The 25,064-nt window shown below is 35.0% G+C and overlaps 1 protein-coding gene across 5 annotated transcripts in view; it reads left to right on the top strand.

The window, feature by feature from the left end:
* Positions 1-25,064, top strand: part of AP3B1 (adaptor related protein complex 3 subunit beta 1) — a 265,520-nt gene that overhangs the window by 224,203 nt on the left and 16,253 nt on the right. For all 5 annotated transcript variants that reach the window (XM_030323534.2, XM_032593390.1, XM_030323533.2 and 2 more), the window contains 3 exons: positions 4,875-5,106; positions 10,096-10,180; positions 23,489-23,586. In XM_030323534.2, coding sequence (XP_030179394.1) covers positions 4,875-5,106; positions 10,096-10,180; positions 23,489-23,586 — 415 coding nt within the window. The remainder of the gene's footprint in view (positions 1-4,874; positions 5,107-10,095; positions 10,181-23,488; positions 23,587-25,064) is intronic.

Here is a 25,064-nt window from a genome sequence, read left to right as displayed (position 1 = left end):
TACCAGCAGGACACTCTGTCTCTCAACTATGCTTTTCTTAGATACTGCTTTATTTCTTGCTGAACAGTATGGCAGGAAATATGACCACAAACATTAGAGTTTTAAATCTCAAAATTTTACCTCTTGAGAGAAACAGGTTTGACTTACCAGGTCCTGAATCCAAAAATCTTGGGAAAGGAATGCATTGAGCCAGGTGTCTATTCCTGAACCAATTAATTGTGATCAGGTCGCGAGGTGGCATAAGAACATGCGAGCTCCTTAAAGAACTGATTGTGGCAAGGCTCTTGGGAGATGGTAGGGTGTGTTAAGCAGACAATCCCATACATAATCCTACAGGGTAAAAACACTAAGCAGAAAGCTCCCTCAAAGGACCACGACTTTAGTCATGACCTAGATAAAAGCAACCCTGAAACATTTTAATTATTCTTAGTCTTTAGTGTCATAGAACTTACTTGACATCTCATTGTCAGCTGTCAGAACACATCTTGATACCTAGGAAATTCATAGAAACAATCAAATCATAGCATGGACTTTCACAAATCAAAGTCAGAAGAAACAAGTAGTTTCTATTTTGTAAAGTAGTATTTTCTTTAGCAAAGCCACTACCTCATATGGTGCTACTGTGCCATATTCCAAAAAGGCACCCTTGAATGTAAGTTGGATTTTTAGCCTGTGTCTACCCCTCAGTCAGCTGCCACTACACATCTCTTTATGATAGTTGTACTAAAAATGAATTTAGCTATTTGGAGTTAAGTGAATCTGGGAAATGTTGAGTGATCAAAACAAAATGGGTATCAAGAACTGTGAAGGACATGAGATGTTACCCTACTTGCAAGCAAACAAGTTGCTAAGACAATTTTATGGATACTGGTAAAAGACATGAGACTCCTGTGTCAAAGACAAGGGGCAGTGTATTACTCACAGCAATAGTAGTAGCCAGAGTAACCTCATTTGCGCCACTTCTCTGAGCCCCAGTTCCCACAGGGTGATATGATGAAGGCCAAGTGATGACACTACATGCAGCCTTTTGCTTTACAGGAGAGGAACCTTTATAGAAGATATAAAGAGCTGTTAGCAAATCTGTCCAAACTTTGCTCCAGAGTAAGCCATTTTCCTGTTTCCAAAGGCTGTTTGCTATACAAACATCCTTGAAAAGATTTTGAACAGCCAGATTAACACCTTTGCTCAGAACACGTTCGCAAACATGGGAGACTATGGAGAATTATTTCCCAACAAGAGAAGGGGAAGGGAGGGGGAAATATGTAACATCTGTGCCCCTAGATCCTGAGCCAGCAAACTTTTCCTGTAAAGGGTGCAGATAGTAAATATGTATGTAAATAGTAAATATGTAAGTATCCAGCTCTACCATTGCAGAGCAAAAAAGCAGCCATCGACAATATGTAAATGAATGAGTATGGCTATGTTCCATACAGACTTGATAAAACAGGAAGTAGGCCACATGTGACTTGTGGGCTACAATGTGCCAACCCTTACCCAAGATGATTTTGTTTTCTTAAATGTAAGCCCTCGCTTTCACATCCCAGATCTAGGTCTTTCTGTAATTAATTTATTATCTTTTATCTTTTATTTTGTATGTTTAGTAAGATTATTGATATTTATAAAATATGAAGTCAGAAAAGCCATTCTCAGTGTTTAGCATCTTAGAATAGAAGCAGCCACAGATCATATATGTTTCTGGAATATAGATATACAAAATATTGAACTAAAATCTTATTTTCCCATCAGGATTAATTGTATTGCATATGGAAATTCTTGAAGGATTTATGGAACCTACTGATTTTACTCAACAAAATATCACCTATGTAATTCATCTAGATAGTGGAGGGAAATAGACTTTATATGATCTGTATGAACTTAGAAAATTCATTAAAAAGAAAAAAAATGAAACTTCCAGTTAGCCCTTGTCTGTAGTTAAAAAGTACGTATTATTACTACAAAGTGCCATTTATGAGGCTGCTTATATTGGGAAGAGAACATAGACCTCTGTGTATTATCACAGATAACCTTTGAGAATTGTCACAGAGGACCTTTTTTAGATGTTGAATTTATTAGTGCTTCTTAAACTTGATTTGAGTGTGGATAGAATGAGTGGAGAAAAGTATGTATTTATTTCTTTGCACATCCATTAACATCTTTTTAATGACTATAATAAAGGTGCAGAATTTTGAGACAGGGTAGGAAAAAAAAATATTTGTATCGTGTTTCCCAGGGTAAGACTGAGAGAGAATCAATAAACCAGCCAAGACATGTTGATAATCTTATGTGACTTAGGGTATAAAGCTCCTTATATTTCTGAGCACCTTATATTATGTTTAAGTGCAGATTCCTAGCTGTGTGTAAACCAAACTCCTGCTTCCGTTCTGCTTTTCTCCTACTGCTCCACACTTGCCTCTCTCCAACTTTCAACTTTGTTTTGCCATATTATGTGTTGCTCAAACTTTAATGAATTTTCATAGATGAAAAACTGACTGCATCAACATGTATTTAATGATTTAATGAGACTTGTGTCTCTGCAACAATGAAGAAAATAAAATAATTACTGTTTCCAGTATGTTATTATGTAATTGATGGAATAAACATGAGATACTGAAAACTATAATTATCCAGATAAAGGCTTGTGTTTAAGGTTGATTATTGTAGCCTCAATGACATGGGAATTTAAGATTTTTACAGATTATAAATGTATAAATATATATATATATATATACACACACACACTAGTGCAAGCATACACACACAATTTCTTTATCTTTTTGCTTATTTTTATGATGTTCATTATATCTGTAAATGAATGTTCCCTGCTAGGGATTGCTGTCTTGGGTTATGCTGATAAACTCTAGAATTTGTGAAGAAAATAGAACTTAGAGTGAGCATTGAAACAGAAGAGTTTTGAAAATTATTTTTTTAAGTGTATTTATTTATTTTGAGAGAGAGAGGAGAGAACCAGAGGGGGAGGGGCAGAAAGACGGGTGGTGGGGGGGACAGACGATATAAGTGGGCTCTGCGCTGACAGCACAGAGCCCGATGCGGGGCTCTTGCTCAGTAACTGCGAGATCGTGACCTGAGCTGGAGTTGGATGCTTAACTGACTGAGCCACGCAGGTGCCCCTGAAAATAATCTTTTTACGTGGAAAAGAACCTCAGCTTAGAAGAAGTGTTTTGAAAACTTAAAATGCTAGATTGCTATCATCATCAAAAGGCCAAAGTAGAATGCATAGGCCAGTTGCCCCATTATTTTATATAGCCAAAATTTTAAATCCCCTCAATTATTTGTTGTATTTTATAAATAAACTCTTTTGTGCATTTTTAAGATGATTATTTTAAATTGCTCACTCTTACAAATTGAGCTTTTGGACAAGGAGTACTATATTCTAATGGTGCTTAGAAGACACTGCCCATCATTTTGTATATATGATATTTAACTCTTGGATTTTTGTTGATGAATCTTAAATTACTAATATTATTATTAAGTTTTAATTTCATCAGGTATCAGTGGCATAATGAACATATTGAATAGGTTAATATGTACTCACAATTATAATAGAAAGCCTAGGTTGGGAGAGTGCACTTGTTAGGAAAAAATCTTGATTAAGCCTGTTTAATTACAAATTGATTTTTTTAAAAAGCTAGCCCATGTCAGGTCAAGCCACATGCAGTACTTTGACTTTGAATGGAAAGATAGCCATCACATGATTTTAGAAAGGACTGTGTTTATTCATTTAATATGCTCCTCTGATTTCACTCAGGATTGTAGGGAGAATTTAACTAAAAGAGGCTAAAATTCAACGGAAAGATATAAACAGATAATTAGCCAAGAAAATACTATTGGGGGGGAGGGAGTGACAAAAGACACTTTGTTTTGCCAAATAATTGAATCATAATGTAGGACTGTAAGAAATAAAACAATGTGGTACTGGTTTAACAGCTCGATCAGAGCCAAAAATGTCTCCAAATATGTAAATAATCAGAACATTTGCATTTACAGGTCACTGAGGAAAAGGTAATCATTAAATCATGTACAGACAATTGGTTCAGTATTTGGACCAAAAAAACTAAATTTAGAGGTCAATATATTTAAAACAGTATCACACGAATTAAAAATTACAACCATGAAAAGTCTAGAAGAAACTGTAAGTGAATAGTTATCTGAGCTCAAAGTAGGGAAGATCTTTTTAATTATTAAACCAAAGGAATAAACCACCTTGAATGAGGTTATAGTCTTCATTTTATAGTGAAAGAAATGCAAGGTGAAAAAAGTTCAAGGAGTTGAGATTGGAAATTTTTGGTAGGTGATACCATCTTCAAAAACCTGAGAAAATCAACTGACAAATTATTAAAACTAAAGAAAATAAGCAAGATGCCCAAATATAGTTTACCTAGGAAAAAAACTGACAAAAAAGTTTATAAATTCTAAAAAAAATTGTATATATGACAGACAGCTTATTCTCTTCTTTTTTTTAATTAATTTTTTTTTAATTTACATCCACATTAGCATATAGTGCAGTAATGATTTCAGGAGTAGAATCCAGTGATTCATCCCCTACACATAACACCCAGTGCTCATCTCACCACGTGTCTTTAATGCCCCATGCCCGTATACTTATTCTCTTCTTATTAGGTATATATTGTCAAAATATTTTAATATATGTTGAGTATAGAAAAATTTTAATGCTGTTTTGGAGGCATTTTCTTTACGTTTTTATATAATTTCTGATTTAATATCTGTGAGTATGATATTTGTTATTGTGGTTTATGTAATACTTAAGGGAAAATAGGAGTTAATATCCTATAATTTTCAAAGAGAATAACTATATTTACTAATTCATCTTTCTTTGTTTTTCCAATGTGCAATAGGTCAGTACTCCTGTCTTTGTACCAGTGAAAACTCATGTGCTGCTTCATCGAATGAGTGGAAAAGGACTAGCTGCCCATTATTTCTTTCCAAGGCAACCTTGTATTTTTGGTGATAAGATGGTCTCTGTACAGATAACATTGAATAATACTACTGATCGAAAGATAGAAAATATCCACATAGGCGGGAAAAGACTTCCTATAGGCATGCAAATGCATGTTTTTAATACAATAGGTAAATATTAATTCTCATTTAAAACTTTATATTTGATAATTAAATACATTTCTTTTAAAAGTAAAGTAGGATACATATTATTTTATTGACTATATTTGTCAGTATAGTCAGTTTACGTTTGTGTCCTTTTTTAAACTGAATTTATCATACAAAACGAATACACTTCTTTGCCCTTAGTGAATTGGGTGCCAGCAGTGGTAACATGTATGTACCAGTACTGATGGATCTCAGGAATCAAAATTGCCTCTCATTTTACCTGTCTTCATCACCTTCCCTCTGTTTCTCTTCCTGGCCAACTTCATTCCCTGCCTGAGTTTAGTCTGCCTTTTTGAATCATAGCTCCCCTTCACTCTTTCCTTTTACATTCCATAAATTGCAAAGTGAGGAGAGCAAAGGCTGAGAGGATTTATACTATTCTGTCTTCCTTTCCAGGTATACAGTGTAAAGTAGCCCATAGTAGGGGCACCAGGGTGGCTCAGTCGGTTAAGCGTCCAACTCTTCATTTCAGCTCAGGTCATGATCTCACAGTTTGTGAGATTAAGCCCTGTCTCAGGGTCTGTGCTGACAGCACAGAGCCTGCTTGGGATTTTCTCTCTCTCTCTCTCTCTCTCTCTCTCTCTCTCTCTCTGCCTATCCATTGAGCGTACACACTCTGTCAATCTCAAAATAAACAAATTAACTTAAAAAAAATAGTCGATAGTATATTACTAGTATTTATACACCTCGTGTTTTAAAATATTTTTAATCTTTTGCTACCATTTAGAAATCAAGATGTTTTGAGGTGCCTGGCTGATGCAATCAGTTAAGCATCCGACTTTGGCTGAGGTCATGATCTCATAGTTCATGAGTTCAAGCCCTGCTTCAGGTTCACTCAAACCATGCTTCAGACTCTGCACTCTCTCTCCCGGTCTCCCTCCGTCTCTCTCATAAACAAATAAATAAATAAGAAGAAACTCTTTAAAAAGAAAAGAATTTTAAAAAATAGAAATCAAGATGTTTTTAAATTAAAAAACAAACCCAAAAACCTCACTTTTCTTAGAAAAAAGCACAAGATCTGGCAGTATTGTGCCTTTATTCCAACGTACAACAGCACCAGTTGGTGTAGAGGAGGCTGCCCTTAGTTGCAGCCTGTGCTTTCCACCTGACCTCCGTGCTCATTGTATCATGCTGTCTCACCAACTGTCATCTTCTTCCATTTTTTAAGTATTTTGCCAGAAATAATACTTTAAAAAAAATTAAGTATGACAATTGTGTGTTACTTTGAGCTTAAAGATTATAATTAATGTTTACCTCTATTTTTTCTGTTTGGTGTAAGTGGAAACAGTCCTAGAGTTTCATTGGAAGAAACTTCAGGCAATAATATCAATTAAAACTGATAGAAGGTTTCTGTCATTGAATCCTTGAAATACTATCCAGTTCCAGATAGTTCCTTTTTGTAATACTTTAGGTGCTCAAAGCCTTTTAAGCAGGGAACTGTGCCTTCTTTTACTCATTATTTCATGTAACTATTCTGTTTTTCTTCATCTTCACCTGAGCTTTTTGACACTGTTGAATTCTCTCCTGTAAGTTTTCATGAGTCATTCAGCAAAGGAAGTCATATATTGTGTTATATTTTTACACAAAGGAATAAAACAATTCCTAACAGATGACATATGGTAGATGTTTATAAGCAACCAAAGTAGAGTTGAAGTGACTTGATTTCATAACCCATTTAATACACTTATGAAAATAATTTGGTGATTAAGGCACAATTTAATAAATACAGAGTATCCTGATTTTTATTTAATTATTTTGTGAAGTCATTACATTGCCAAGGAGTTCTAAAATATCCCAGTTTGTGTTCTTTTTTTATTGCTTAAAATCCAACATTTTTTACCTAGTTAAAAAATTAGTTTAGTTGTAAGAAATGTCAAGCAGCTGATAAATGAATTGTCTGAAGGTTGAAAATGTTATTCAAAGGTTAAAACAGTAGAACAGTATTAACATTTCTTTGAGTTGGCATAATAAGTTGATGAGTTGACCTTTTATTGGCCTATGTAGAATAGAAGAAATAAATATAATAAATTTCATAGTATGGCCTTAACACGGAAATAAAATATGAATGTATACCATTGCCTCAGTACTAACCATAGGCTTTTCTTTTCTTTTCTCTTCTCTTCTCTTCTCTTTTCTTTTCTTTTCTTAGGCAGATTTTTATGACCATAGTGTTTTATTCATTTTGTTGGCATTTTATTGAAACCCTCAAGAAACAGAGTTCTTTCCTGTGCAGTAACACCACCTAGTCTCTTATCAATAGATTACAGTACAGTTACAGAGTATGTTATATCTTCATTAGTCCTCCAAAAACATCTTAATGCAACAAAGAAAAAATACTGTATTTTAATCTTTTTGTGAAATGAGGAAAGTGAAATACTTATTTAATAAGCACATATGCATATGTTAAGGAGTCCAGCATCTTTCTTATTTATCACCAATCTGTTTTCTTTTTGTCTATAATATACAGTGACTTTTGTCTGGATTTTGCCCTACCTTTAGCATGAAACTGTATGCTCTACAAGACTATTAGGAGTAATGTGCCATGCCATTTTTCCCAAAGAGACCAAGTACCTAAGAGATTTAAAACACACACACACACACACACACACACACACACACACACACACACGCCTTAAGCTGTAAGCACTATATTCACTGGCTTTATGTTAACAATTGACAAGTTTGAGTTCACCTAATATTTTACTAGTTATTGTACAAGTGTCACATCAAAGTCTCTGGCAGCCTGTGTAATTTCTTTTTTCATTATTAATAGTATGGTATAATAAAGCCCATGTTTTTCAGCCATTTCTGTATAACCCTTTTGTGTATATAGCACTGATTCAGAAGCTGTATCCAAATGCAGATGCCTAATTGAGTAAACTTTCCCAGTGTAGTAGGCTTCAAATAATATAAATCCATTATATGAATAATTTTATGCTGATTACTTTGCTCTTGAAGCATTCATATAATAAAACATGCCATTGATCATGAGCTGTCCTCCAGAATTAGTGTGGGACTAAGCTCATAGTTAATTATCTTAAGAATGAAGACGGTACCAAACTGTGTCAAAGGGCTATCAACAAGGCATCTTGAGAACTGTCACTTTGTCAAACGAAATACAAGGATACATGATATAAAGAGATTTAAATCATGAATACCATCATGTTTTGGAGATGACAGCATTTGCTACCAATGTGTCAGCTGCAAAAAGACCAAACCCCAGTATATCTATGGGGAAGAAAGCATTAAGGATTTACTCATCATAAAAAATATGACTAATCAGGGGCAACTGGGTGGCTCAGTCGGTTGAGCGTCCAACCTCAGCTCAGGTCATGATCTCACAGTCTGTGAGTTCGAGCCCCACATCGGGCTCTGTGCTGAGAGTTCAGAGCCTGGAGGCTGCTTCCAATTTTGTGTCTCCCTCTCTCTCTGCCCCTCCCCTGCTCATGCTCTGTCCTTCTGTCTCAAAAATAAGTAAAAACATTAAAAAGAAATTTAAAAATATGACTAATCAGTGTAACTAACAGAGCTGTGAACCGATAAGGTGTAGCTTTAGGAGAAATGCAAGAAAAGTATCATTACAGTTATTTGCTCTACAATAAAGCCTGTTTGCTAAAGATTTAGGCAACAAGTTTTCTGGTACTTGTGTAGCATCCTGATAAATTTTAGGTTTATAAACAAATGAAATTCAAATCAGAATCAGCAAACCAACATACATATACCACCAGCAAACTTATAACATTTTAAAATCAACATCAAACAAGTACCTTCCTATAAAGCCTGATCTTCATTGAACCTATGAAGCATAAGCATACTTCTTAATATATTAACCTTATTGAATTCTTCTTTGTCCTGTCTGTTCCATCATTTCTGTCATGGTTAGCATTAAATGGCAAACCATATTTATCGATAAGCCCTTCGATAGTCATAGTCTACTGGATTAGAGTGCCCTTGCTGAAATAAAGCTATATCTAATAAGATATATACAGAATAAAGGTAAATAGAAAGCTTCTGTACAGTATGACTGCAGTTATACTGAACACTTTGAGCAAAGTGGAGATTAGAAGTGGATGGTTTCAATTTAAATACATAACATGTATATAAATATTTGTACTAAATAGGTATATATTTCAGATCCTTCACTAGTCTCATGTGTAGCCAAACTTTAGAGTCATAGCAGAATAAAATGTTGTTTGTCTTAAGTTTCAGCATTGCCAATTGAAAAGTACCAGTATTGTCTATTGATACAGTTATTTCCCATTCTTGGTTAATCGAAAAGTGAATCTTCAGAAATTCCAAACCCTTTTATTTGTTTTTTCATGATAACCTAAGCCACTACTAAATATTCTTCCATTAAGTCTTTGAATCATGCACTTAGACTTATTTGGGTTCCTATAATGCCAGTTGTCTTGGTTAATTTCTGAATACAAATTAATTTCTTTTTTCAGCTCTGCTTTAATTTGCATTTTTAAATTTTGGATTTTTATTTCCAGTTGGAATTTGGGAAATTTTTAAATTTACTATATCTAGAGTAAATAATCCATAATTATTTTTATCTAGAGTAAATACTCCATAATTTTAAGTACATAATCTCTTAAAAGCACCAAGTGAGTCCTTTACAGCTGTTCCAAACAGGAATACATTTCTTTCTCACTTTCAATAACGATAAGGACAATACTGTAAAACATGAAATTTCTCAGGATGAGGTATATTTCTGAAACAGAATGTGTTCTTTGAAGTATGTGCAGACTTGAGTTGTGAAAAGAAAGCCTTTGAGCAAAATCATGAATTTGTAATTTGCTTTAATATTCTTAGTTTGAAGTTGTTCTTATAAGCCATCATTAAATTTGACTGTTTTAGCCAAACTACAAACACGATATAAGTTTTCAGGGATTTGTCTGCCTCCTTTTCACATCCTCCATGGTTTCATGTCTAAATTATCTTATTTCCTAGAATCTCTTGAGCCTGAGGGATCCATTACCGTTTCAATGGGTATTGACTTTTGTGATTCTACTCAGACTGCCAGTTTCCAGTTGTGGTAAGTTCAATTGTTCTCCTATATTTTATATTACCTGTAAAGGATAGCACATCAAAAAGCAGGCTTTCAGCAGCTTTTTTCTTTGAGAGAGAAACCATTTAAACAAACATGTCTTTCTTTGGCAATGTTTAGACTGCCATAGAATAGTTGTACACATTGTTTACGGCATATGTATTTTTAGTATTGTTACCCAGCTTAGCCATTACAGTCTGCCATATATGATTGAAATTCACAGTTTGTTGGTTAAAGTAAGAAGCTACTGCTAAATGTTTTTTTACTTAACTCTACAGTTTTAGAAAATTCATGAGGAAAATTCAGGAGAAATTAAAAACCTTAATAATAGTGAATAGGCCAGAAAAGATATGTTTTGAAATATCTTTTATATTATCTTGAGCCTCATAAGTGAACAGTTATTGATTCTGTCAGTACCTAACACCCATACATTTTTCCCTTTTTACTTTATAAACTGCCTTTGTTAAAACTTGAAGAACATTTATACAGTTGGCAAAGGTTTCATGGGTGAATACTATTCAAAAGAGCTTTTCTAGGTTTGGGTTTCATTATAGTTATTGTTTTCATATAATGTTTTATAAATTTCTGATAAAGTCTAGGAATTATTAGCAAATTAATACAAAGCTGTATTCATCCATCTTTCAGAATTACCTTTGAACTCCTACATTTTTCTGATCGAGGATATGATTTGTTATTTTGATTTGAAGTTGCTTTGATTTTATTCTAAAAAGAATTGAAACATTTTATTTGTCTAAATCTTAGCTAGTTTACAACAGAATTTGTTTGCTACAATAAAGATCAGCAAGTTTAGGAAATAGACGTTTTAAAATAAATTTATAGGTTAAGTATAGTGAACTCTTCTTTTCCATATGCCTTTTCAGTTTACCAGTAATTCAGGCCTAATATTGTACCATTTATTGCTGAAAACCTGCAATGATGAATATAAGCAATGTAGCATAACACATTGATTTTATGCAGATCATCACCTTTATGTTTTGGGAGGTCTGCTATATTAGTGATATATAAAAACTGATTACTTTTCCCAACATTGCCTAGTAATTGTTTATTATTTTTCTATTAGACAAACAACAGAGATCAATATTACTGAGCACAGGACTATGAGTAACATCACTCTAAATAGATTTGCCTCCAACACCAGAGGTATATTCATTTTAATGATTTCAACAATGTGAGCCCAATGACAAAGCTTGTGGACCAAGTTAGGACAAAACTAAGAACTAAAAAAAATTATTTTTTCTTATCAATTTATATGAAGAACCTGCTAGATTTCTATATAATGAGGCAGGGCTCTTTAAATATATTATCATTACAAAGATTTCTTTCCTCTGTAACCCATTGGACGTTTTCTTGCATTTTATCTTTTATAATTAACTACATACCTTTAGGGATAAGTATGTAGGTAGTGTTTGATTTTTTTGTCTTACATTGGGGAGTGTATATGAACAATTTTTTTCTCAATTTCTTTTAAATGAATTTTAGGAAAATTATGAGTTTATTTTATATAGAAAATAGCCTTAGCTGTTATAAGCATTTACACTAATGTTTTTCTGTTGTGAATATATAAATTATTTTAGATTTTATTAAACACATAAGCATACTAGATCAAAAATTATTTTTTATATGTTCCAAAAAGAACACTTTGTCTTGCATCAAATGTAATTGATCCTGAAGCAATGTAATCACAATTACTCACTTTCTTAATTGGCCTGCCCAAAATCAGAAAATGGAAACCGATCGACAGTGTTTAAATCAATAGCTTCATAGTAGTGCTAGTGGGGGTAGGGAGATAGCGGTAATGGGTAGATCAATTGGTCTTAGATGCCAATCACTGACTGTGCCTTTTGCATAGCAAATAGCACTTTTTGCTTAGTGATGTGCTGTATTAGTCTTGGTAGTTCAATAATAAGGGGGGAAAAAAGCAAGAATAGCTGATATTGAATTTTTTCCTCAAAATACATTATACAAATCGATAGGTAAAATTATGGATAATAAGAGCATATTTGGTAAGAAGCCTTGAGAAATGCTGGGAACATGGACTATAAGCCTTTCAGGTATACTTCTGTTTATTAAAAGAAAATAAGAGTAAAATGATTCTACTTTAGTCTCTACATTAATTCTGTATCATTATAGCTATATGACACATACATACATATACGTAGAACTATTGTATATAGTTATGTGAATACTCGATGTGTTAATGCCTTTTTTTGCTTTGCATTTTAAGTGGTAATCAAAATAAGTCCTTGATTAAACTTACTGAGATTTAAAATGTGTATAATACACATAAATGTGTGTCTCTCTCTCTAAAAGTAGATTCGGTGCTTAAACAGGTCTCATGCTTGTGATCAGTAGATACTAGTGTGGTAACTAGTGTGAAAAATACGTCTTCACTCAAGTTAGAGGGGTGAGTACTAGCATCCACCCCTCTTCTTTGCCCCAAATCTATTTAAAAGACAGAAACACATTCTTTAAAAGAGAATGAACACTAAAAACAAAATGAAAGAATGTCATTAGCTGACCAGAAATTGTGAAGAGTTGTTGGCAGTTAGAAAGCAAATGGGAACATATCAACAGTAACAGAGAAAATAAAAACCACAGAGCGAAACACTCATGTAAGAAAACTGCAATGGTAAGAAAAAAATCTAGCAGAATATGAAGCATAAAGTGAACAGATGAAAAGTTAGGGTAAGACAGTCATCAGGAAATCAAAGAAGTACTTCCAGCCCCCAGTTCTCCCACCTTACTCTAACGGCAGGCAACATTCACATTTAGTCAGAGACCTAAAAATTACACTGCAAGGAGAACGACCTACTTTCCTGGAAGGACTTTTGGTGTGGATGTGGAGTCCTAAGACAACAGCAGGGTTTTTGAGTTTGTGGGAAGGAGGCAGCGATGGTCAGAGATGAGGTGAAATGAAGTTCTGTCCAGAAGAGGAGTATTCTCAAGTTCTGTCCACGAGAGCAAAGTCAGTCTTACACCTGTTTTTGGAGAGATAAGGCCATTGCCTACCTGCCTCTCAACTTCATGTCCATGTAACCAGTCATGCCTCACCCACAAGAAAACTTCAGTCAGCCCACCATGGGAGAGGAAACCCACAGTAATAATACTATATATCAAGCAATTGCAGTGTGCTTGGCATTGTTCTAAACACTTGTATTGTGTTAATTTATTTAATTCTCAGAACAATTCCATGAGATAAGTATTATTATCCCATTTTTAGAGGTGAATAAACTGAGGCACAATAAGAGTAAGAAAACTGTCTAAAATACGGCTAATAGGTAGCAGACTTGTGTATGTTAATTAAGCCAGTTCCTTCATTATGAATGAAAAATGGACAGCCTACGGAGGGACTAGACTTTTGAGGAAAAGCATCAGTTTGGAAGGGAAGACTCAAGGTGACTACAAAGACTCATTACAAAGGGATAAGACAGTTTGAAAAAGAAAAGAGATAACTTTAAAAATTATAATCTAATTCAAGAGAACACTACATCTTTACAACATTTATTTATTTATTTTTTTGAAGGACAGAGACAGAGTGTGAGCGAGGGAGGGGCAGAGAGAGAGGGAGACGCAGAATCTGAAGCAGGTGCCAGGCTCTGAGCTGTCAGCACTGAGCCCAGCACAGGACTCGCACCCGTGACCTGTGAGATCATGACCTGAGCTGAAGTCAGACGCTTAACCAACTGAGCCACCCAGGCACCCCGAGAGCACTACATCTTTAAAGCAAGAACATATCACTTGCTTTGAAATAGGAGCAATTACAAAATTTTAAATATATTTTCAGAGGTTTAAAAATACAGTGCCAAAAGAAATTCAGTAGATGCACAATAGAATGCCCACAGCTGAGTACTGATTTAGTTCTGGAAGAGGGAGTCAGTGAAATCAACTGGAATAGAGAACAAAAAGAGGTGGAAACTGTGTAAGAAAGGTTAAAAGAAACAATTTGTCTAATAAATCTACAAGGAAAGAAAAGAAATGATGGAGCGAAGAAATAAATAAATTGTAGAAGAAAAATTTTTCCCAAGCTAAAGCAATGTACAACCCTTCAGATTGAAAGGACCCATCAGGGGCGCCTGGGTGGCGCAGTCGGTTAAGCGTCCGACTTCAGCCAGGTCACGATCTCGCGGTCCGTGAGTTCGAGCCCCGCGTCAGGCTCTGGGCTGATGGCTCAGAGCCTGGAGCCTGTTTCTGATTCTGTGTCTCCCTCTCTCTCTGCCCCTCCCCCGTTCATGCTCTGTCTCTCTCTGTCCCAAAAATAAATAAACGTTGAAAAAAAAAAATTAAAAAAAAAAAAAAAAAAAAAACCCATCAACGATCAAACACGATGAATGTGAACTACAATCCAAAAGACCACATATCCTTGTGACATTTTTGATAAGGAGAAAACCAATGTGGTGTCTTTCAGAGTGGAGAAAAAAGCAGCTAACCTAAAAAATAGCAAGAATGTGAATGGAATTAGATTTCTCATCAATACTGTCATCATTTCTGGTGGCCAGAAGGCAAAGAACGAGGAAACCAAATAGACGTTTTTCAGAGAAGCAGATTTCATCAGTTTACCACCCACAGGCCCTTTCTTGAAAGGATTACTCAAATATATGCTGTAGTAAAAACCTTTGTGTAATGTGAACCAGAGAAAAACACAGAGTCCAAAAAAAGTAATGGACAAAGAATTCTAGGTGTAAAATGCATTAATGTGTAAGATAATTGTTCACACAGAATGCAGAAAATAAATTTTAATAATACACTAGAACTAAAATCCTGACATGGACAAGTTTGAGAAGGGATGAATAATGGTGTTCTTGTCATGTTTGGCAGAAGGATTGATTAATGGTGAAAAGAGGTTTAAATATGGTTTAAAATATTAAAACTACCCACTAAAATAATGAGAATATGAGATATAACCCCAAATGTCTAGAGGTAAGAAGAAGTGATTAAAACTTGATCAGTTTGGGGGCACCTGGGTGGCTCAGTTGGTTAAGCGTCCTACTTGATTTTAGCTCAGATTATGATCTCACAGTTTGTGAGATCAAGCCCTACATTGGTCTCCACGCTAACAGCTTGGAATTCTCTTTCCCTCTCTCTGCCCCTTCTCACTCGCTCAGTCACTCTCTCAAAAGAAATAAATAAACATTAAAAAAAAAAAAAAAACTTGATCATTTTAACAAAGAGGGAGAAGAACAAAGCATGGTAAATAGAACACAAAATAACGTGCCTGAAAGGAGCCACACATACCACACATACTGGTTATCATGATTCATATCAGGAAGTTCAATTCCATTTACATTAAACATGTAAAAACAAAATTCAGCATATACTATTTATAAGTACCCCACCTTAAAAGAGAATGACAGAAAAATTGAGAATAAAAAGATGAAATATATAGATGTTGTGTGTATGTTTACTATTATCAGAAAGATGATAAAAAGAAAATGAGGCAATACTAACGCTAGAAAAATTTAAAAAGCACTTCATATTAAGAAAATGTTCTATTCATTGCAGTCCTCCACAAAAATATAAGTTACAGACTTTTCAGTAACATAGTTTTGTAATATATGAAGCAGAAACTAATGAAATTCTAGGAGAAATTGACAAAGCCGTGACCATAGTATATTTTAACACATGCCTCAGAAGTTAACAAATCAGAGAAGATAGATATTTAGATAAACATTCAGGTAAATATACATATACACACAACCTCACAAAATTTCAATAATTCAGTTATCTAACTTGATCTAAGACATTTGTATTTGCAAAGAAGTCTTTGTTTCCTGAGTACAGGAAATGCACAGTTTTTTAAAAAAGCATAGGATGTACAAAAGAAATTGAAAAAATTTAGGCTAATTTGATTAGAGAAAAAAGATTACACATAAGAAAGATTAGAAAAGAGAAAGGTAATAAAACACAAGATCTTCTGAATTACAAAATAACATATGTAATTCTATACCAGTGAATTGGAATCTTTTTTTTTAAGATTTTTTTAAACATTTATTTATTTATTTGAGAGAGACAAAGTGCTAGCGGGGCAGGGGCATAGAGAGAGGGAGACACAGAATCTGAAGCAGGCTCCAGGCTCTGAGCTGACAGCACAGAACCCACATGGGGCTCAAACTCACGAACCGTGAGATCATGACCCGAGTGGAAGTCAGCCGCTCAAACAACTGAGCCACCCAGGCGCCCCTGAATTGGAATATTTAGATGAAATGAATGGCTCCCTAGAAAAAAATGTTAGGAATAAAACTGATGAAATTGTATCAGAACTTCAGAAAAGAGATAATCTCTATATATTATTTAAACTTTGTAGATCAGAGAAAAGGAAAGTATCCATGTCATTCTATAAAGCTTAGCATCACCCCAATTTTAAAATCTGAAAGAATAGCACACAACGGTACATACTACTTGGTGTTGTAAATTCAGATGACTTCTGGGCCTTACAAGTTACCTGTTACTACATGAAATAGGAGAAACATTCTCTTTTAAGTCAGAAAAGCAAAAGAAGGTTACCCATTTTCAACACTATTTCACATTATATTGAAGTGCTAGACAATATAAAAAGACAAGTAAAAACAGAGGTATAAATCCTAGAAATGAAGAGACAAAACTGTCATTTTTATCCAATATCGTTATCAACCCAGAAAGTCTTGGAATCAACAGCAAATCTATTATTTAATTAGTGAGTTTAAAAAGGTGGTACATGGGGCCCATGGGTGGCTCAGTTGGTTAAGCTCCAGACTTCAGCTTGGGTCATGATCTTACGGTTTGTGAGTTTGAGCCCCACATCAGGCTCTGTGCTGACAGCTCAGAGCCTGGAGCCTGCTTCAGATTCTGTGTCTCTCTCTCTCTCTCTCTCTCTCTCTCTCTCTCTCTCTCTCTCTCTCTCTCTCTCTCTCTCTCTCTCTCTCTCTCAAAAATAAATAAACATTAAAGAAAAATTTTTTAAATGGTAGTACAAATCATCAAGTGAAAATCAATAACATTTCTATATAATAAGAATGACCAATTTTAAAACATTATGAGTGAAGTTATTCTATAGGAACAACAAAAGGAATAAATTAACAAGAAATATGTATGTAGGAATTAAGAAAAAGAGAAAAACCCTGAAACTTTCCTGAAGGTCATGAAAAGAAGATATGAGTAAATTAATACATATACTGTGTTCCTAAATGAGATACTGTACTTTCCTTCAGATTAATCTTCAACTTTAGTGTGATTGTAGGCAGAATTCTAGTAGGTCTTTTCAGGGAACTTGACAAATTTTTAAAATTCAACCAGAAACGAAAATGTCATAAATCATAAAAAAAATGTATTTAAATGTTATATACACAAATGTTTTCATACTCTTTGGGGGCAAAAATCTTAAGACAGTACTAGGAAGGATAAAGCGAAAAATAATCAGATTTGACTATTAAAATTGTTAAATTTCTCTACAAAGAAAAAGTAGATACCATAACAGGTGAGACATGGTGAGAATGTATTGCAGCATATGTAGTAGACAAAAGTTTAATAACCAGAGTATGTAAGGAACTCTTCAGTCAATATAAAGGAATTCAGTAAAAAAGTGGGGAAACACTAAGAATAGGCAGTTTATAAGAAAAAAATGCAAATAGCCAATGAACATAAGATATTGAATATCACTAGTAACAGGGAAATTAAAATTAAAACGTCACCAAATTGGCAACATTTTTAAATAATTTTAGTATCTGACATTGACAAGGTAGAGCAAACATGTATTCTGGTATACCGTTTATGGGATTTTCGTTGACACCACCTTTTTTAGGGCACTTTGGCCCTTCCAGAACACTAGGTACTCACACTCTTCTACTTAACAATTTCCTCTTCAGGCCGTCAGGCCTAGAGAAATATTGGTGGTTTGCAGAAGAAAATAGATCTAGCCAAAGGTATTTAAGTAAGTATTGTTTATAGTAGGGAAAATTGCAAATGATAATCAATACGGGAATGCTTAAATAAATTATGATACAACCCTTTATATATGTAAGCTTTGAGTGTCTAGTATGCATTAAGCATTATACTGTTATTTAATTGTTAAAAGTTGCCTACAAGGTAAGTGCCTTTTTTTTTTTTAATTTCATAGATGAGGAATCTTGAGTTTCACAATGGTTAGACTACTTGCCCATTTCTCTTACCTAGAAATGTACCAATCTGGATCCTACAAGCCTGTGAAATGAAATTGTATGTAGTGCAAGTATATGCATTACACTTAAATATAACAGGTAGATTCTTGTATTACATTAAACTATTATGCCATTTGATCCCATTTAACTAGGCTATTTAGAGCTGCCTAATAATAGTACTTTGTTGATGTGTTAATTCCAATAGATACACATCTGTCCTTACTCATTTTCACCATTCCTTACCCATGCCAAGATATCTATGTTTAGCCCCATGGTCAGCCAGAGGGAGATCAGAAGAAAAAGAGATCAGGGAAAAGAGAAGAGCTGTAAGGAGAAAGAGAAGTAAACAAAAAAGGGCAAAGGGTAGAAAAGGAGGCACGTGAAAACTGTGGAGGACATCCTAGAACACTAATATAAATGAAAGTTTCCCTAAAATAAAGAGGGAACATTCCATCTTAGGCCAGTCTAAGCCAAACCTTGCTTTGAAACTGAAACTGGCTTATAAAGCATGTTATATGCTAGCTATATTAGATTTTTGCATTCGGTTGCGTGTAACACAAACCCACCAAATAGGGGTGTATTATTCTGCTGGTATAAGAAGAACAGAGGTCAGCAGTTAAAGAGCTGCCAGAGTACCTCCATAGTATCTTCTGGGTATAAGGTTTTTCCAGCGTTTTTTGTTTTCATGTGCTAATGTCATTAGCATGTGCATGCCATCCTCATGGTCACAATATGGCTGCTCTAGTTTCAGGCTTCTGTCTGCATTCCAGGCAAAAATAAAAATAAAAGAAGAAGGAAAGAAAGAAGTGACATGGAAAGAGGAGCCATGTCTTTTTTGGAAAAGCAAAACTTACCCAGAAATCCCTGACAGATTTCTGTTCCTGCTTCATTGGTTATAACTGGGTTACTCGGTCCTAGCAACAAGAGAGGCTGAGATAGAAAATGTTTCAGTTCGGCACATTGTGTACCTGAACCAAATCAGGGTTATGCCAGGAAAGAAGAAAAATAAAAAACACAGAGTAAACAACAAGTTCTGTCTGCCACAACAGTGTTCCACTTTTATTTACATTTGCCTCATAAGACCCATTCTGGATCAACTTCTGTCCTTAGTTTTTCATACATAATTATGTTAGCCATTTTACCAACTACAGAAAATAAAATATCATTAGCCAAAAGCAGTGAAAGCAAAACCAGTCAAGTTGAGTCATCTATATTAGTATTTAACACACTGCAAATTCCTAGTAGGGAAATTTCAAGATCACTTTTTGCCTCAAACTTAAACCTGCTGTTTACGCACCTACATTTTCATATATGCTTTAGAAGGCAAGTCTCCTTTCCCTTCTTTCTCTGCTCCCACCCTTCTCCCTGGGAGTCAGAGCTACACAGCTACCTTTAATCAAGGGCGTAAATGGTATCCTTCAGGACCGTTGGGAAGGACAAGGCTAATCATTTCATCTGTAATTAAAAAGAAAATACCAGTAAAGAGAGTGTAATAAATACAATTTAACACAGTGGTCATTTTAATTGTATTCTTCTATTAATAAAATATTTCTATCATGCCCTCCCTATATGTATGAATTTATATATATTATATATAGTTCATATATATTTTACATGTGTATTTATATATAAATTTTATACACACACACACACACACACACACACCACCTATCCATTTATTGTATCAGCCGTTACCTATTTCTTTTAATGTGACTTAGCCTTCCACTACATCACGTGTGGTCTCATCCTTCAAGTGTCCTACCCTCAGTACTTGCCTCAGTCTTAACTGTTCCTTGTCTGCTGCTTTGGGAAGAAGCATCCTACTCTCTTCACCTTGTTCTTATGCTGTTAATCCCATCCTCATTTACTTCCTCTAATGCCTTGCTCTATCAGATATACCTTAGTTTCTTCCTCTTTACTGGCTCTTTCCCATCATCCTGTAAACATGCTCAAGTTTCATTAAGCATTCTTTTGCCTCTGCATCCTCTTGAAGCTTCTCTTGCTTTCTGTCCCATCTTTCCTTGTCAGCCTCCCCACTCCCCCTTCACCTCAGGGCGTTCTGCATTCTGCCTTCCATCTGAACCGCCTTGCTTTAATCCGAAGTCACACTTCCTTCTCTTTATTCCTCTTTGCATTATTTGACACACACATTCTCTCCCTGACCACTGTCTCCCAGTGTGTTCTGCACGCTACGGTTCTTCCATTTCTACTTAAATGCAGGTCTTCCCCAGGTTTCCGCCTTATCCTTTTTCGTGGTATATCCTCTTTGCCTTTGTGATCTTATCTCCTTGTAAGGCTTCAGCTCTTCTCTTTACCATTCTGATTACTTCCAAACTCATATATACTGCCCTGACCTCTTTTCTGATTCTTGAGTTGTATTTCCAATTATCTGCTAAATATCTCTTCCTGGATAATTCACTGGTACTCAAAATATAACATGATTAAAGCCAAATCATTTTGTTTAATCCCCAAAACTCTACTTCTTCAGTAGTTGTCATTCTCCCAGTTTTTCGCTTTAGAAGTTTCAAAGTCTCTTCCATCCATCACCACCTCTGTCCCTTTTAATTCTAAAATACTCTCATCTTCCCAGTTTTCAGTGCTACCCACCCTAGGAGAGCAGCCTTACATAGCAGAATAAAAAATACATCTTAAAGCAGCATTATATAGCAGACTGGGGAGCAGGATGGACCTGAGTTCAGATCCCAGTACTGCCACTTACTAGCTATGTGACCTGGGATGTGTTGTTTAACTTTTCTTATCACTAAGTTGGGGGATAACAGAAGCCACCTCTTAGGTTCATTGTCAGGATTTACTAAAGTAAAACACACAATGTAAAAGCCCTGCCTAGACTATTCAGTTAGATTCCTAACAAATCTACCTGCCTTGGGTTTCTCCTCTACTACATCTTACACACTGCCACTAGAGTTTCTGAAATACAATGGAATCATTTATTTTCCTGTGTCAAAAGTCTCTGGTAGTTTTCCTTGTTACTTCAAGAAACATTGAAACACCTTTGTCTTAGTTATATCAGTGAAGTAATCATACACTTTGTCATAGAAATCAGGACACTCTAGAGAGTGAAGGGAGACATTAACTGAACAAGATTCCAGGACAACAGCTATAAACTGGGACTGTCCTGGGAAAGTGGGATGAATGGTCGTGAATGCATATGATATTCTTTACAGCACACCCCCAGCCTCATCTGTTGACATACCACACTGCTCATCATTCCCAAAACACAAGTCTAGAATACCTAGAATACCGTCTCTCTCCTCTTGAAAATAAAGGTATCTGTACCTCACTCCTGCAGAATTAATCCCTCTTATATGGATTATAATACTTTCCACATATCTATAATGTAGTGTTTGCCATTTTATAAACATAAGTGAACTCTTCCTCTCTCACTGACTTGCGAGCTTCTAGGGCCAGTCTCACTTGTCTTTAAATCCCCAGGTACTTGCATAATACACAGGATCTAGTTTGTACTTGGTAAATGTGTACTGAATTAATAAATGAATTTGTTGGTTTGCCTTAGACAGTCCACATGTGAATAATTCAAAACCTTATTTTTTTTTAATCTAGTCCTTGCCTTGTTCCATAAAAGAATTTCTTACAAGAATATATTATATAATAGCATAAAAGTGGATTTTCTTGGGGCACCTGGGTGGCTCAGCCAGTTAAGCGTCTGAGTCTTGATTTCAGCTCAGGTCATGATCTCGCAGTTTGTGAGATCTCACGGTTTGTGAAATTGAGCCCCTGGTTGGGATATTCTTTCTCTCTCTCTCTCTCTCTCTCTCTCTCTCTCTCTCTCTCTCTCTCCCCCCTTCCTCTCTCTCTCTCCCTTCCTCTCTCTCTCTCCCTTCCTCTCTCTCTCTCAGAATAAATATATAAACTAAAAAAGAGTGGATTTTCTTTTTTTCTTTTTTCATTTTATTTATCCCTATTGCATCCTTTGATGATGATGTTTCTTAACCTAATGTTTGTTATTTTTTTAGCCACAGTCCCCATTTCCCTATTCACCTTCCCACTGGCCATGAGATCCAGTTCTAACATGAAAGTAGAAGTCCTTTTGGGGACAAAAGCTTTTCTGATATTAAAAAAAAAGAATAGATTTGGTTGGCTCATTTATTCACTCTTCTTCCATTATCACTGTTTTTTCTTCATTGCAATGTAAAAGTGGTACCTAGCAATGCAGCAGCCATCTGGCATCCGCGAGGATGAAACAACACACCAGGGCGGTGGAGTTGAAAGCTCGAGAAACCTGAGTCCCCAACAGCCTCTTTAAGCCAGTGAACCAGTCTTTGACTGGTAACTGCAGAATTTGTTGCATACTAAACAATGAGCACCTGTTGTTAGTTGGATTTTCTGCTTATTTGCAGCCAGATACATTCCTAACTGGTACACTCCTCAACCTAACTTCAAACATGTACCTTAAAATTTTTTTTAAGAAATTTTACTAATTTTTTAAAGAGTATTATCTGTCTTAAGATTAAAATAAATACACTCACTGTTTTTCTATCTGATATAGGTACAAAGTTGTCTTTCCTAAATTCTTCATATCCTGTCATTTGAAATAATAACTTTACCTGTTGATCAGTAATGTTAATGAATAACACTACCAAAAAAAAAAAGAGTTTTTGTTTTAAAAAGCAAGTTTTCAGATGAGGCATTATTTTATTAGCACATATCTAATACACAGTAAGGTCACTCCATTTTACTTTTTGCCAAACTAATTTTTTAAAAAGAGATCTTAACAATTTAAGACTAGAGCACTCCATTTTCTACACTGTAAGCATGCAAAGTAAAGAGAAAATACTACTTCTCTACTCTGTAAGTTGCGTGAAGTGTTCCTCTGGTGGTAGTGGGTATGTGTACCCTTGATGCTCACCTATTTTTAAAATTCTACATTAAATGGTGTATTTACAATAACTGCATATTTTTGTAAAAAAAAATGTGTTTTCTAATTGAGGTAACAGATACATTTCTCTGAAAATAGTGTTGAGAAAATTTTAGCTCTGCTAGTTAAGCCAAGAAGATCTTATACTTTATATGCTGGCATATCCTTTAATTACTTCTATTTAAGTGCATAATATTAAAGAGAATGTTTATTAAGCAATTGGTCAGCTTTGATGTGTTTTTCTCTTAGTACCAAGGATGATTGCTTCAATGTTAATATTCAGCCACCTGTTGGAGAGCTGCTTTTACCTGTGGCCATGTCAGAGAAAGATTTTAAGAAAGAGCAAGGTGAGAGATTACTACAGTTTACTAGAAATTGCCATCCCAAATAATATGTGCTCATTCTTCTGGCTGGTCTCTGAAATAAATTACCACATGTACATAGCCATTAACAGATGTCAGTGCGTAATCTTTTGGTTTTTGCTAATCCTTTTCTTCTGTAAAGTAACCTTGAAAGTATATGTTTGTCTACATCCCTGGCATACTTGAAAATTCATTAGTATGTCTTTAAAATAATAAATTGATTCTTAATTAACTTTTCACTTCTGGGAGTTGTAGGTTTGTCAACCTAATGATGTGCTCTTGTGTTTTGTGTTAGTGAAAATGTGAGGGATTTGAGACTTAGTGAACTTCTACCACTATAAATGTTATGCCTCTGTATTTTCTTTCACTACGGAACTGTTTTTCGTGACCTACTAATGTATTTTTCCCTGCGCACATTGAAGTGCCTCACCCTTCAAGATAAAGTCCTAATTATAGCATTAAAATACCTCCATTTTCTTTTGACCTGATTCTGTGGTAAAGAAATGCTATGATGTCAGCCTGTATCAGAGCCGAAATATTTTAAAATATGGACCTAAATAGAAAATATTTTCGGCAGGATGAAAGTATTAATATGCTGTGCTTGCCCCAGAGTCCAGCATACCTACTAATAAAAATAAATTTTATTTTCTTCTATGAATAATAACTGCGGAAAATAATAACTGGGAAATAACTGTGAGCTTATGTGTTTAATTAAAGATAATACAGAACTAGGGCATATGTAAGCAGTATAGTCAGCAATTTCTTAAAGTTTATGTGAAGGTAGTCTATTTTTCTCTCTAGAGGGGTTATCATACAAAGATTCCTTCATCTTGAGGTCATTAAATCCTATCTGTCATGCTTCCAGAAAGTACTGGGCACGTACAAATATTTCTGTACCTAAGGAGACACACGTGCTTCCTGACACTTTATCATTACAGTGCCGAAGATTTTTTTTTCTGTAAGCCATTGCAGTCCACAGTATTCAAATAACCTGTTGTAGAAGAATCTCACAAAGAAAATTTCATTCAAGACTGTAAATTAATAATAATCCTTTATTTTCTGCCTTATTTTTAAGTGATAAAAAAGAATGCCTAAATCCCTGTTTGCATTTGCTTTACTTGGAAGTTGATTATTGCTGTAGAAGAAAAACATCTTTGTGATTTTATGATTTTATTTTTCTGTTGACGAATTGATGCTTACATTTGCTATTCTTACCCTTTGCTGGCTAAAGCCTGCCTCTCTGCTTTACACCTGCCCAGCAGACCCAGGTGAGTGGCACACAAGTGACTGAATAAGGCTTTGGCACATCTACTGTTAAGGGGATATTCTTTTTTTGAAAAGTGCAGCTACAGTATATCTAAAGCAGCTGATTATCGTATACCTTTTCTATCCCTCAGCTTTGGTTTAGAATACTTGATATTTCCATGAAGTGTTCTGTGCCGTTCTGTGCTCTGCTGTGACCG

This window comes from Lynx canadensis, chromosome A1 (genome assembly GCF_007474595.2).
Source record: "Lynx canadensis isolate LIC74 chromosome A1, mLynCan4.pri.v2, whole genome shotgun sequence".
NCBI lineage: Eukaryota > Metazoa > Chordata > Mammalia > Carnivora > Felidae > Lynx > Lynx canadensis.
Note: the sequence above shows the minus strand (reverse complement) of the source record. Positions and strands in the feature narration are given on the sequence as shown.